At 42.9% G+C, this 12,844-nt stretch overlaps 1 protein-coding gene and 1 long non-coding RNA gene across 6 annotated transcripts in view; one reads left to right on the forward strand and one right to left on the reverse strand.

Moving 5' to 3' along the window:
* LOC120985959 overlaps positions 1-12,844 on the forward strand; it is a 1,109,413-nt gene that overhangs the window by 442,924 nt on the left and 653,645 nt on the right. The window lies entirely within an intron of this gene.
* Positions 1-12,844, reverse strand: part of AKAP13 (A-kinase anchoring protein 13) — a 230,781-nt gene that overhangs the window by 5,196 nt on the left and 212,741 nt on the right. For all 5 annotated transcript variants that reach the window (XM_040414184.1, XM_040414183.1, XM_040414185.1 and 2 more), the window contains 6 exons: positions 11,529-11,714; positions 10,993-11,154; positions 10,095-10,165; positions 2,727-2,765; positions 2,531-2,581; positions 2,270-2,437 (listed from right to left, as the gene is read on the reverse strand). In XM_040414184.1, the coding sequence (XP_040270118.1) occupies positions 2,270-2,437; positions 2,531-2,581; positions 2,727-2,765; positions 10,095-10,165; positions 10,993-11,154; positions 11,529-11,714 (677 nt within the window). The remainder of the gene's footprint in view (positions 1-2,269; positions 2,438-2,530; positions 2,582-2,726; positions 2,766-10,094; positions 10,166-10,992; positions 11,155-11,528; positions 11,715-12,844) is intronic.

Below are 12,844 nucleotides of genomic sequence, written 5' to 3' on the forward strand. Positions count from 1 at the left end.
CCGTGGAGGTGATCGCTGCATGTTACTGCAGAGCTTCACCCCTACTGAGGGAGCAGCTCAGCTGGTGTAAACCCACCATAACCACCTATTATCTTGTACTTTTATGTCATTTCTAGCCTGTACTACTCGATACGTAACCCTATACTCATTTATTGGTTTAATCAGCCACATTTCCTTTGCGTTTAGGTTCTCCTCCACATAAAGCTCCCAGGACTAATATTAGCACCTTTTTTGAAAAATCAACATATATTGTGACTCGCCTTTAAATCTTTCCCTCATCTGCTATTATCTCCTGACTCTGCTGTCTTTGCATTGCACTGAATCTCTTATTATAACAGAATAGAAAACAGGGTTCACCTAGTATTCTAGGTTTCGTAAAACCCTGCAGTACAGACCTCCCCTTGTCCCATTTACATTGGGAGGTCTGTGCTGCAATAACAAGGCGCATAGTGTGAAAACATGTCTAGGGTTTATATTAAAGGGAATTTGTTACCATGTTTATGCTGCCCTCTCTGAGTAGTGGCAGAGACCCCACTTCAAGAGCTGGATCACTTTTTTTTCTTCTAAGATTACTGTTTATTAGCTGCAGCAGAAGCTAAGCCGGACCAGACGGTCCTCTCAAAGCAGTGGAGTCCTCAAAATTCATGAGCTGCCGATTCACCTTTCCAACACCTCCGATTGACAGCTTTCTCCTTATGCGCAACATAGGGAGTAAACTGCCAGCTGATGGTGGGACGGCTTGGTTGACCCACTGTACAAGGATATGAGGACTACAGCTGTTGTAGCTAATGAAGTGATTTTATGAAAAGCAGTACAAGAAAATAAGTAAGTGACCTAGCGCTGGAATGGCTGGAAACACAGAATGGCTGCAGCATCCAAATATTTTCCTTCTCCTAGGATAGCTATATGTTTAGCTCACGACTAAGTTCACTCCTTGTCGATTTCCCTCCACATCTGCTTCAAGTCTTTTCCAAACATCTGCTATAAATAATAATTTTTCTGACACTGCTTCTGATCTTCCTCCCACTAATTTCAGATTGCGTCTCTTAATTCTCACGTTCACTGTCCCATTGAACATCATTTATACTTTTAACATATTTACTTTCTTTCCACAAGGCTACATAAACATATAAGGGTTCTCAGTGAATTATATAAAATGGCTGCAATAACCGGTCCTAGAATGTGAGCAGGACTGGTTGCCACAACTCTGAGGGGGGAGGGCCTCACTACACTGCTCTACAATAGATGGTAATGATCTGATCCTGCCTACAATATGCCATCATGGCTGAGCAGCCTGACAAACTCATCAATATAGCGTATATGCAAGTGCCAGAACGTGGTGTGTAATGAGACCCTGCAAGCGGTGGCAACCAGTCCTACTCACATTCTAACACAGGTTGCTTGCAGCCATTTTATATCATTCCCGGAAAATGCCTTTAAGTTCTTTAAATGGAATATGTCACCACATAACTTGTTATGAAACCCTCTTACATGCCAGATGTGCGCTTGTCAATACATTTTATTGGTGTTGGTTTTATTTCCATTGGTGGCCTCATTGGGGAGAAATTAGGCCTTTTATTTTACTCTAATTAGCCCCAGGGTGCAATGAGGCTCTTCTCCCCCACTACTTTGACAGGGCCAGGCAGTGAAGACATACTCACGCCTGGCCCTGAAGGCTTCCGACTGCTCGTTCACTTCACTAACCGACACAGTACAGAAGCTTTCAGACTGATGGATTCTGTACTGTGGCGGCACCAAACAATGAAGCGAACGAGCAATTGTAAGACTTTAGGGCGAGATGTGAGTACGTCTTCACTGCCTGGCCCTGCCAGTCAAAGTGTTGGGGGCACGGCAGGGGAGGAAAACGGCACCCTGGGGCTAATGAGCTACATGGTGACAGATTCCCTTTAAAAGGGATTCCAGGATTCCCTTGTATTTTAAATTTCCCTACTCCCATCTGTTCCCGTGAAGGAAGGCTTACTTACTGTCTCCCAGCTGGTTGGCTCTGGTTCCCTGGGTTCTCCACAGTGTTCACTCTACTTTGGTCTACACATGTAAGCTTCTGGCAAGGACAGGGTCACGTGCCCCGCTGCAGCCAATGACTGGTCACAAAGATGGTGTCCCAAGCGGCATGTCACTGCAGTCACAAGCTACTTGGGAGAATGGCACCTCTGTGGGCCTCACACCTTCCTAATCTTTCTAATCTCAGCTGTTAAGGTAACAACTCCTGAATAAACTCTCCATCATTTCATCTTTTACATTAACCTACCTGCTGGTCGGTTTGCTGCTTTTCCAGATTAACAATGTCCTGTAGCAGTTGCTCCACCTTTTCCTGTTCAGTCAAGGACTTTGGTTTGGAGTAGGTCCGGGTGAGGGGTTTCTCATTTAGCCTCAGCTTCTGATGTTCAATAAAGGTGTCTTGTTGCAGCACTACAGCCTGTAGTATGTTACAGTAATTAAAAACACTTCATACCTTCAGAATTCTTAAGAAAGAAAGAAAAAAAAAAAAGAAAATAAAATCTCTAAATACCTGCAAGTTACTCAGCAGTTTGTGAAGATTGGAGACTGTCTGGAGAACGTGCTGCGAGTAGCCAAAAGGAGAAGTGTTCATTAATAAATAGAATTAATGTAATTATATTACTACTAAAAGCCAATCAATCAGTTACCTCACAACAGTCATGCATATTTAGGACAGGAACCCAATAAATAAACTTATAAAAGCTTACCTCTCCATTTCTCTTAAGCATAACGCTGGGACTCACTCCCTACAAGATAAAGAGTAATACATTAAGGAAAGGTTTTACATGCCAAGGTGATGTGTAATAACTTTGCTTATACTAATATGTACTATGTAATAAATGTGGATGAATTAGCCTCTTGTGTGCTGAAAAAAAAGATCAAATTAGCCAGGGCTAATATTTACAATCAATTAGTCAATGCATTCAATCAGTGCTATCTGCTACTTAAAGGGGTATTCCCATCTTGTAAAGCAAGGACATCACTAGGATACGCCATCACTTTATGATTGGTGGTGTGTTCGACTTCTTGGACTCGTATAGCTAGGGTATACCCATCACATTATGACTGGTGGGGGGCTGATTTCTGGGATCCCCATTAATCCTGAGAATGAAGGAACTGCTGAGTCAGCACTGCAGCCCCTTTATTCTCAGGATCAAAGGACGTCCCAGAGGTCAGACTCCCACTGATCATACAGTGATGTCGTATTCATACAATATGCTATCAATTTATGAGACGTAATATACCTTTAAAGATTTTACAGAAACAGATTTTGCAGACACTAATGCACCTAAACAAAAAAAATCTGAGTCTACAAAAGGCCTTCAATAAATAATGGTCTTTATAAATTATGTGAATTATAGCTTGCTGCATTTTCAAGTGCTGCTTTTTATAAGTGCATTGGAGATATTCAGGAGACTAACTTAGACTGACTTAGAGATTTTCCACTGTAGCAGAACTTCAGTGGTGTTTCTGGTGGATACTCAGACACTGTTTCAAAACAGGCAAGGAATTTGTTAGAAAGGTTATCACTATTGTCTGATTGCAAATGAGCATAGGTGATTAGCCCCTTCCCGACCTTTGACGTACTGTTACGTCATGGAAACCACTGAGTTCCCGCAAATTGACTTAATAGTAAGTCATAGTGATCGCGTGGGCAGCGGAGCGGTGCGCGCGCGATCACTGCAGGGGCCCGGCAGTCCGTGGTAGCCGGGCCCCTGCTGTATCCGCCGGCATCGCTGTAAAAGCCGATGCCGGCGGATTAACCCCTTCTATGTCGCGGTCCGCGCTGACCGCGACATAGAAGAGGTTTGTGTCGGGTAAAAGAGAGCATCGAGTCCCCACGCTGCTGTGGCGGCGAACCGATGCGACACAAGGCAGCCCGATGCCGTGCAGAGGCTGCCCAATGCCTTGCACAGCATCGGGAACTGCCTTCTACGGGAGCCGAGGAGATCCAGCCTCAGGCTGGGTCTCCTAGGCAACCTGTTAGTGTATGACAGATGTATTGTAATGCATTGCAGAGGGGGATCATACCCACAAAAGTGAATGTCATAAATAAAATAAAGTAAAAAAATTTTTCAATATAATTAATAAAATTAATAAAGTAAAAAAGAAAAAAACGCCCCCTTCCCCTTATTTTATAATAAAAAACTAAAAAAACAAAACAAAACCCACACATTAGGTATTGCCGCGTCCGTAATGACCGGCTCTATAAATATATCACATGATCCACCCTGTCCGATAAACACCATAAAAAATAAAAACTGTGTAAAATAAAAAAGCCAATTTTGTCACCTTACATCACAGTGCAACACCAAGCGATCAAAAAGGCGTATGCCCCCCAAAATGGTATCAATAAATCAGTCACCTCATCCCGCAAAAAATGAGCCCCTACCTAAGACAATCGCCCAAAAAATAAAAAACTATAGCTCTCAGAACATGGAGACACTAAAAACATCATTTCTTTTGTGTCAAAACTGCTATTATTGTGCTAAAGTGAAATACATAAAAAAATACATTAGGTATCGCCACGTCCGTAACAAACAGCTCTATAAAAATATCACATGACCTAACCACTCAGGTGAACACCGTAAAAAATAAATAAAAATAAATGTGTAAAAAAATTGCTATTTTTATCACATTACATCACAAAAATTGCAACAGCAAGTGATCAAAAAAGCGTATGCCGCCCAAAATAGTACCAATCAGACCGTCACCTCATCCTGCAAAAAAAGAGAACCTACTTGAGAGAATCGGTCAAAAAATAAAAAAGCTATGGCTCTCAGACTATGAGACACTAAAATATGATTATTTTTTGCTACAAAACTGCTATTATTGTGCTAAAGTGAAAAAAATATACATATTAGGTATCGCCACATCCGTAACAAACAGCTCTATAAAAATATCACATGACCTAACAATCAGACCGTCACCTCATCCCGCAAAAAATGAGACCCTACCTGAGAGAATCGGTCAAAAATAAAAAAAGCTATGGCTCTCAGACTATAAGACGCTAAAATATCATTATTTCGGTTTCAAAAATGCTATTATTGTGTAAAACTTAAATAAATAAGAAAAAGTAGACATATTAGGTTTAGCCACGTGCGTAACGATCTGCTCTATAAAAAAGTCACATGACCTAATCCCTCGGTTAAACGCTGTAAAAATAAAAAATAAAACGGTGCCAAAACATCCATTTTTTGTTACCTTGCCTCACAAAAAAAACTCATATGTACCCCAAAATAGTACCAATAAAACTGGCACCTTATCCCGTAGTTTCCAAAATGTGGTCACTTTTTTTTATTTCTACTGTAGGGGTGCATCAGGGGGGCTTCAAATGGGACATGGCATCTAAAAACCAGTTCAGCTAAATTTGCCTTCCAAAAGCCATATGGAGTTCCTTTCCTTCTGCGCCCTGCCGTGTTCCCGTACAGCAGTTTACGATCACATGTGGGGTGTTTCTGTAAACCGCAGAATCAGGGTAATAAATATTGAATTTTATTTGGCTGTTAACCCTTGCTTTGCTACTGGAAAAAAATGGATTAAAATGTAAAATCTGCCCAAAAAGTGAAATTCAGAAATTTCATCTCCATTTTCCATCAATTCTTGTAGAACACCTAAAGGGTTAAGAAAGTTTGTAAAATCAGTTTTGTATACCTTGAGGGGTGTAGTTTCTAAAATGGGGTCATTTTTTAGTGGTTTCTATTATGTAAGCCTCACAAAGTGACTTCAGACCTGAACTGGTCCTTAAAAAGTGGGTTTTGGAAATTTTCCAAAAAATTTCAAGATTTGCTTCCATACTTCTAAGCCTTCTAAGGTCCCCAATAAATAAAATGTCATTTTCAAAATGATCCAAACATGAAGTAGACATATGGGGAATGTAAAGTAATTACTATTTTTGAAGGTATTACTATCTATTATAAAAGTAGAGAAATTGAAATTTGCAAATTTTTCTAAATTTTTGGTAAATTTGGTATTTTTTTGATGAATAAAAAGGTTTGTTTTTATTTACTTATTTTTACCACTGTCATGAAGTACAATATGTGACAAGAAAACAATCTCAGAATGGCCTCTATAAGTAAAAGCGTTTTAAAGTTATCATCACATAAAGTGACATTTGTTGTTGGGGAGGAGCTTTTGTAGTCTTTGCAGTCTTTGGGCTTGGACTCCCATATTGTTGAATGGATTAGGCAGTGGCTGAGGGACAGGCAACAGAGGGTTGTAGTTAATGGAGTATATTCAGACCAAGGTCTTGTTACCAGTGGGGTACCTCAGGGATCTGTTCTGGGACCCATATTGTTTAATATCTTTATCAACAAAATTTCAGAAGGTCTCGATGGTAAGGTGTGTCTTTTTGCTGATGACACAAAGATTTGTAACAGGGTTGATGTTCCTGGAGGGATACACCAAATGGAAAAGGATTTAGGAAAACAAGAGGAATGGTCAAAAATCTGGCAACTAAAACTTAATGTTGATAAGTGCAAGATAATGCACCTGGGACGTAAAAACCCAAGAGCAGAATCTAAAATCAGTGATACAGTCCTAACCTCAGTATCTGAGGAAAGGGATTTAGGGATCATTATTTCAGAAGACTTAAAGGTAGGCAGACAATGTCAGAGCAGCAGGAAATGCTAGCAGAATGCTTGGATGTATAGGGAGAGGCATTACCAGTAGAAAGAGGGAGGCGCTCATGCCGCTCTACAGAGCACTAGTGAGACCTCATTTGGAGTATTGTGCGCAGTACTGGAGACCATATCTCCAGAAGGATATTGATACTTTGGAGAGAGTTCATAGAAGAGCTACTAAACTAGTACATGGATAGCAGGATAAAACTTACCAGGAAAGATTAAAGGACCTTAACATGTATAGCTTGGAAGAAAGACGAGACAGAGGGGATATGATAGAAACTTTTAAATACATAAAGGGAATCAACAAGGTAAAAGAGGAGAGAATATTTAAAGAGGTCCCCAGTGAGCAGTGATGGCACTGGAACCCAGCAGCGGGGATTAGGCAAGTATGATCACCACTGTGGGTGGTTATGCTGTGGGATCTTTAGAAATGGTTCCCATTTGTGGACAACCCGTTTAAGGCTACTTTCACACTTGCGTTCAGAGCGGACCCACTTGCTGAGCGGAGGCTGAACGCTGACAGACTGATGCATTCTGAGCGGATCCGCATCCACTCAGAATGCATTGGGGCAGTACGGATGCGTTCGGGGACCTTTCATTACAATAAAAAATCTAAACTAAGCATACAAACATGGAGAGCGGCGCCCAGGGATCTCCCTGCACTTACTATTATCCCTGGGCGCCGCTCCGTTCTCCCGGTATAGGCTCTGGTATCTTCAGATTTTCGGCTCAACTGGGAGGAGCCTCCCGGCATCTCCTTCTCCCAGGCTATGAGCTGGCCAATCGCAGCGCTCAGCTCATAGCCTGAGAGTTTTTTTTTCTCCCAGGCTATGAGCTGAGCGCTGCGATTGGCCAGCATTCGAGCCTGGGAGAAGGAGACGCCAGCAGGCTGCTCCCAGTAGAGGCGAAAATCTGAAGATACCGGAGTCTATACCGGGAGAACGGAGCGGCGCCCAGGGATAATAGTAAGTGCAGGGAGATCCCTGGGCGCCGCTCTCCATGTCTGTTTGCTTAGTTTAGATTTTTTATTGTAATGAAAGGTCCTCTTTAAAAGAAGAAAAACTGCTACAACAGGACATAGTTTTAAATTAGAGGGGCAAAGGTTAAAAAAAAATATCAGGAAGTATTACTTTACTGAGTGTAGTGGATGCATGGAATAGCCTTCCTGCAGAAGTGGTAGCTGCAAATACAGTGAAGGAGTTTAAGCATGCATGGGGTAGGCATAAGGCCATCCTTCATATAAGATAGGGCCAGGGGCTATCCATAGTATTCAGTATATTGGGCAGACTAGATGGGCCAAATGGTTCTTATCTGCCGACACATTCTATGTTTCTATGAATAAAACATCATCGAAATAGAGACAAAAATACATCACTAAAGTGCGGTATACACCTGAGGGAGACTCACATGAAGATCATCATAGACAGATGCACCCCGATGTTTAGGTGCATCTGTTTCATGTTTAGTGGGCCTTTTTTTGAGGGGTGGTTATGTGGCCCATTATCGTTTCCGGGCCTTCATTTACTGTTGTTGTGAGTAACCTGTGTTTATTAATCGTTTAAAGACACTAAGCTGCTGTAATATTTAAAGGGATTGTTCATGACTGGGGACCTTTTCAACAGACCCCACAGCATGGCCGGTCTTGTAGTGGCAGTCATATTTACCTGATCCCTGCCCCTAAGTTCTAGCTCTATCGCTGCCCAGCTCTGCAGGTCCTGGGTCTCCCCGTATCTGGTTTGACGACAGATCAATTGACCGCTGCAACCAATGACTGGCCACAGTGGTCACATGACTTAGCAACACGAGTCATGTTACATGACACATGAGTGACAATTGACTGCTACGGCCAGTCATTGGCTGCAACTGTCAAGTGACCTGGAGTCAGAGACCCTGAACCTGCAGAGTCGGCGGAGCAGTGATGGCACTGGAACCCAGCAGCGGGGATCAGGTAAGTATGATCACCACTGTGGGTGGTTATGCTGTGGGATCTTTAGAAATGGTTCCCATTTGTGGACAACCCGTTTAAGGCTACTTTCACACTTGCGTTCAGAGCGGACCCGTCTGCTGTCTGCACAGACGGATCCGCTCCTATAATGCAGACGTTTGGATCCGTTCAGAACGGATCCATCTGCATTATAGCTTAGTAAAAATTCTAAGTGTGAAAGTAGTTTAGACGGATCCGTCCAGACTTTACATTGAAAGTCAATGGGGGACGGATCAGTTTGAAAATTGAGCCATATTGTGTCAACTTCAAACGGATCCGTCCCAATTGACTTACATTGTAAGTCTGGACGGATCCGTTTGCCTCCGCACGGCCAGGCGGACACCCGAACGCTGCAAGCAGCGTTCGGGTGTCCGCTTGCTGAGCGGAGGCTGAACGCTGACAGACTGATGCATTCTGAGCAGATCCGCATCCACTCAGAATGCATTGGGGCAGTACGGATGCGTTCGGGGCCGCTTGTGAGACCCTTCAAACGGAGCTCACAAGCGGAGCCCCGAACGCTAGTGTGAAAGTAGCCTAAGGAGTGCAAGGGTCTGTTCCTTTGGCTCCCACATATTTAGCATAAATTTGCTGCAGTGCTCTTGGCTAATTGTAAAAGGAGTAGTACAGCAACGCTGGCTAGTATGTCTAGCTGCAATATCTTACAATGGCATGTTAGCTATGTCGTTAAGAAACCTAGAATTTCCCCAGGAAAATCACTATATCACTGTAGCAGTGGTCACATTTACATAATATATGAATTTGTTTCATTGGAAGCTCATTGCAACATATTTACTCAATTACCCCTCCTTATACTGTACCAGAAAAAATATAATACAATTTATAGGCAGCCCATCGCCAGGAAACTCACTGTACATCGCTAACGAGCGTTCATAGTAACACTTATTATCGATGATCTGGCAGTGTAGATGTACCGCCAATTACCCGATGAATGAGCAAAACACTCGTTCATTGGGTAATTGGATTGTTTGTGCAGCACAAAAATCCTTGTTTCCTGGTGGCAGATTGTGCTGTGTAAACCTAATCTGAGGGGGAAACAACAAGACAGTATGAGGAAGAGCATTGGCAATCACTCATCCCCACACTCTGGAGGAGATCGGTGCATGGAAATGCAGCAGTCTCCTTCACCAGTGATCAGATTGTCGGGAAAGAACGCTTCCTTCTCGACAATCTGCCTGTACATCATCCTGTGTAAAGGGACCTTTAGAGATCTGTTGCACAGTACAATTGACCCAAGATCAGAACTGTATCATAAATCATTATGATGCAGTCAGTTTGGGTCTGGGGAGCTGCAGTCGGTCCAGGAGATCCAGCAGACATATGCCTGTGTTTCCCTGGCCGAGCACGGCCATGTGAATCATTGCATTCAGCTGAGCTACACCTACAAGGCAGAGTGCCTGGTTTACCAGTGACAGACTCCTATATATTAATACAGAAGACACTTGTACCTTTTTCAGAACACTGTCCGATTCTGTCCTCCGTAAATCCTGTCCATCTTCTCCCTCTTCTTTCTCTCCACCTTCAAGTGTAAGATAGGATCAATTAGTGACAAGATCAACATTGTGTCTTTTCCACAGTATTCGCTAGCAATGCCTTGCTTTTAAAGGGGTCCTCTGGGAATTATTTAAATGGCAACAAGCAACCTGTCCTAGATTGCGAGCAGGACTAGTTGCATTCACTTGCAGAGCTGCCTAGGGGGATGAGGTGGTGGGGTCTCACTACCCACTATGTTCTTGCACTTGCATATTGGTGAGTAGTTCCTGATGAAGCGTACTACAAGCGAAATGGGTGTCTAGGTTCAGCGGTCTGTCCTGTAGAGGTAAGAAGTTTTCTTTATTGCTCCGTGGTATTGCATGACCTTAAAGAGGACCTTTCATCGGTCCAAACATGCTGAACTAAGTATCATGACCTATACAGCGGCGCCCGGGGATCTCACTGCACTTACTATTATCCCTGGGCGCCGCTCCGTTCTCCCGTTATGTCCTCCGGTATGTTCGGGGACTTGGTTATAGTAGGAGGAAACTGCCCTTGTTCTCCTGGGCTCGCCTCCTCAGCACTCCCTCATTATAAAAGTCCGTTTTTTGATTAAACTACTGAACGAAAATGAGTAAGAGCACTATAGATTGATATATCGCAGTATAAGGAATTTAAGTAGCCCAAAAAAATTATTATTTCTTTAGTGGGGTGACAGAAGCCCTTTAACTGTATAGAAAAAACTGTTGACGATTTTAAATGGTATATTTAATAAATTATATTTTTACGAGATCCTTCCGTTGTGCTCTTTTTATCTTTTTTTGCAACACTAATCTATGTGTAGCATGTGTTAGTACTGTGCGTTATACTCACTTTTAGAGGCATTAAGTTGATGGCTGTCAAACCCTCCAAAGGTTTCTGCTCTTCGAGGTAGAGAAACTGACCCGACTCCAGCCTCCAGGTCTGCAGGACTGGGAACCTGCTGAACTATACTGCTCCACAGATTCTGGTTTAACAGGACCTGAAGTGTCTCAACTGTAAGATAGAAACCAGTAATAAATGTGAAGAGTACGCTATAGTTTTTCCCAGATTGATCAACCCCTATGTAAAAGCTTTATTAGGGACCCCTCTAGTATCCAAATCAGGGAGCTGCTACTAAGACACTGCAAGGGACATGAGATCCAGCACTCGCTTCCCTCCATAGCATCTGACTGGGGTGGCCCCAGCTGCTTAACTCATTGTCGCAGGATCCCTCCCTGGTATACTACATAATAATACAAGAAAATAAATTGTAAGAGTAGTAAAAGAGCCCAACTCTAATGTATACGTATGTACAGATGTCCTTGATACTGAATGCTTCTACTGCATCATGTTATTCCATGTAGTTTGATACGTAAGAATCATCTTACCTTCTTTTATTGCACTTTTTATTAAACTCTCTCCTCGTGGAGCCTCTTCTGTGTTCGCTCTGAAAAGAATTCTTCCAGACGTACACAAATTCTTTTCATGAGTACTACTGTCCACCAAGGTTTGAAATATCTTCTCTTTTTCTTCAAGTAAACCAATAATCTGATCATCTTTTTGCTGAAGTTGCTCTGTTATTGAGGAAAAAGGAGACAAAAATCAACGCTATCACCTGCTTAAAAGAAAGCAAGAGATCCTGTGCTCCCAGCTCTAGATACAAGAGCCAACCAACTCCACATCCGCTCACACGTGTGATTAACTGTGGTCTACACTTTATACACGTATGTGGTTGCGGAGTTGTTTTGTCTTTTATGTATCTAAAATTGGAACAAGTTTTTACTGATCCTTGGTAGCGCTGGATCTCTTGTGTTAATTTAAGGATTTGAACAGCAGACTCAGGCTGTATACTGTGCACCCAGTGGGGGATGATGGTCTATAAAAGTGTGGAAATCTGGACGGAACTTTTATTACATGCTGTGATCTGCTTGTGGTATAATTGTATTTCTACATTTCTGGTTCACAGAAGCTGCACTTACAGTAGGTAAGCTATTATTTATTCATGTACTGCTGCCACCCTGTGGTCACACAGGGATTTCTCTAGAACAGCTTGTCACACATTTGAAGAGGACCTTTCATGTTTTTTTTTATTAATTGAGATAAATACCTTTCCTTGCAGGGTACCCCCCGCTGATGCTGCCACCCTGCCTGATTTTTTAAAAAATATCGCTCCTACGCCCCGCTGTGCCCCTCCCCTGCAGTTTTCCTGCTCAGTATGTTAATGCTGAGCATCGGTACAGGGAGGAGCAGACGCCAGGTTAACTCAATGGGCGTCTCCTTCTCCCTGGCTGTGCCGCGATCCAATCACAGCGGAGAGCGTCACAGGGAGAAACAAAAGCTCACCTTCTCCCTGGCTGTGACGCTCTCCGCTGTGATTGGATCGCGGCACAGCCAGGGAGAAGGAGACGCCCATTGAGTTAACCTGGCGTCTGCTCCTCCCTGTACCGATGCTCAGCATTAACATACTGAGCAGGAAAACTGCAGGGGAGGGGCACAGCGGGGCGTAGGAGCGATATTTTTAAAAAAATCAGGCAGGGTGGCAGCATCAGCGGGGGGTACCCTGCAAGGAAAGGTATTTATCTCAATTAATAAAAAAAAAACATGAAAGGTCCTCTTTAACTAAAACCCCTGTTTGCCAAGTTTAACAGATGTGTCCCCCCAATCACTTATGATTACTTCATTCCCAGAAAAAGTAGTAGATAAT

This window comes from Bufo bufo, chromosome 1 (genome assembly GCF_905171765.1).
Source record: "Bufo bufo chromosome 1, aBufBuf1.1, whole genome shotgun sequence".
Lineage (NCBI taxonomy): Eukaryota > Metazoa > Chordata > Amphibia > Anura > Bufonidae > Bufo > Bufo bufo.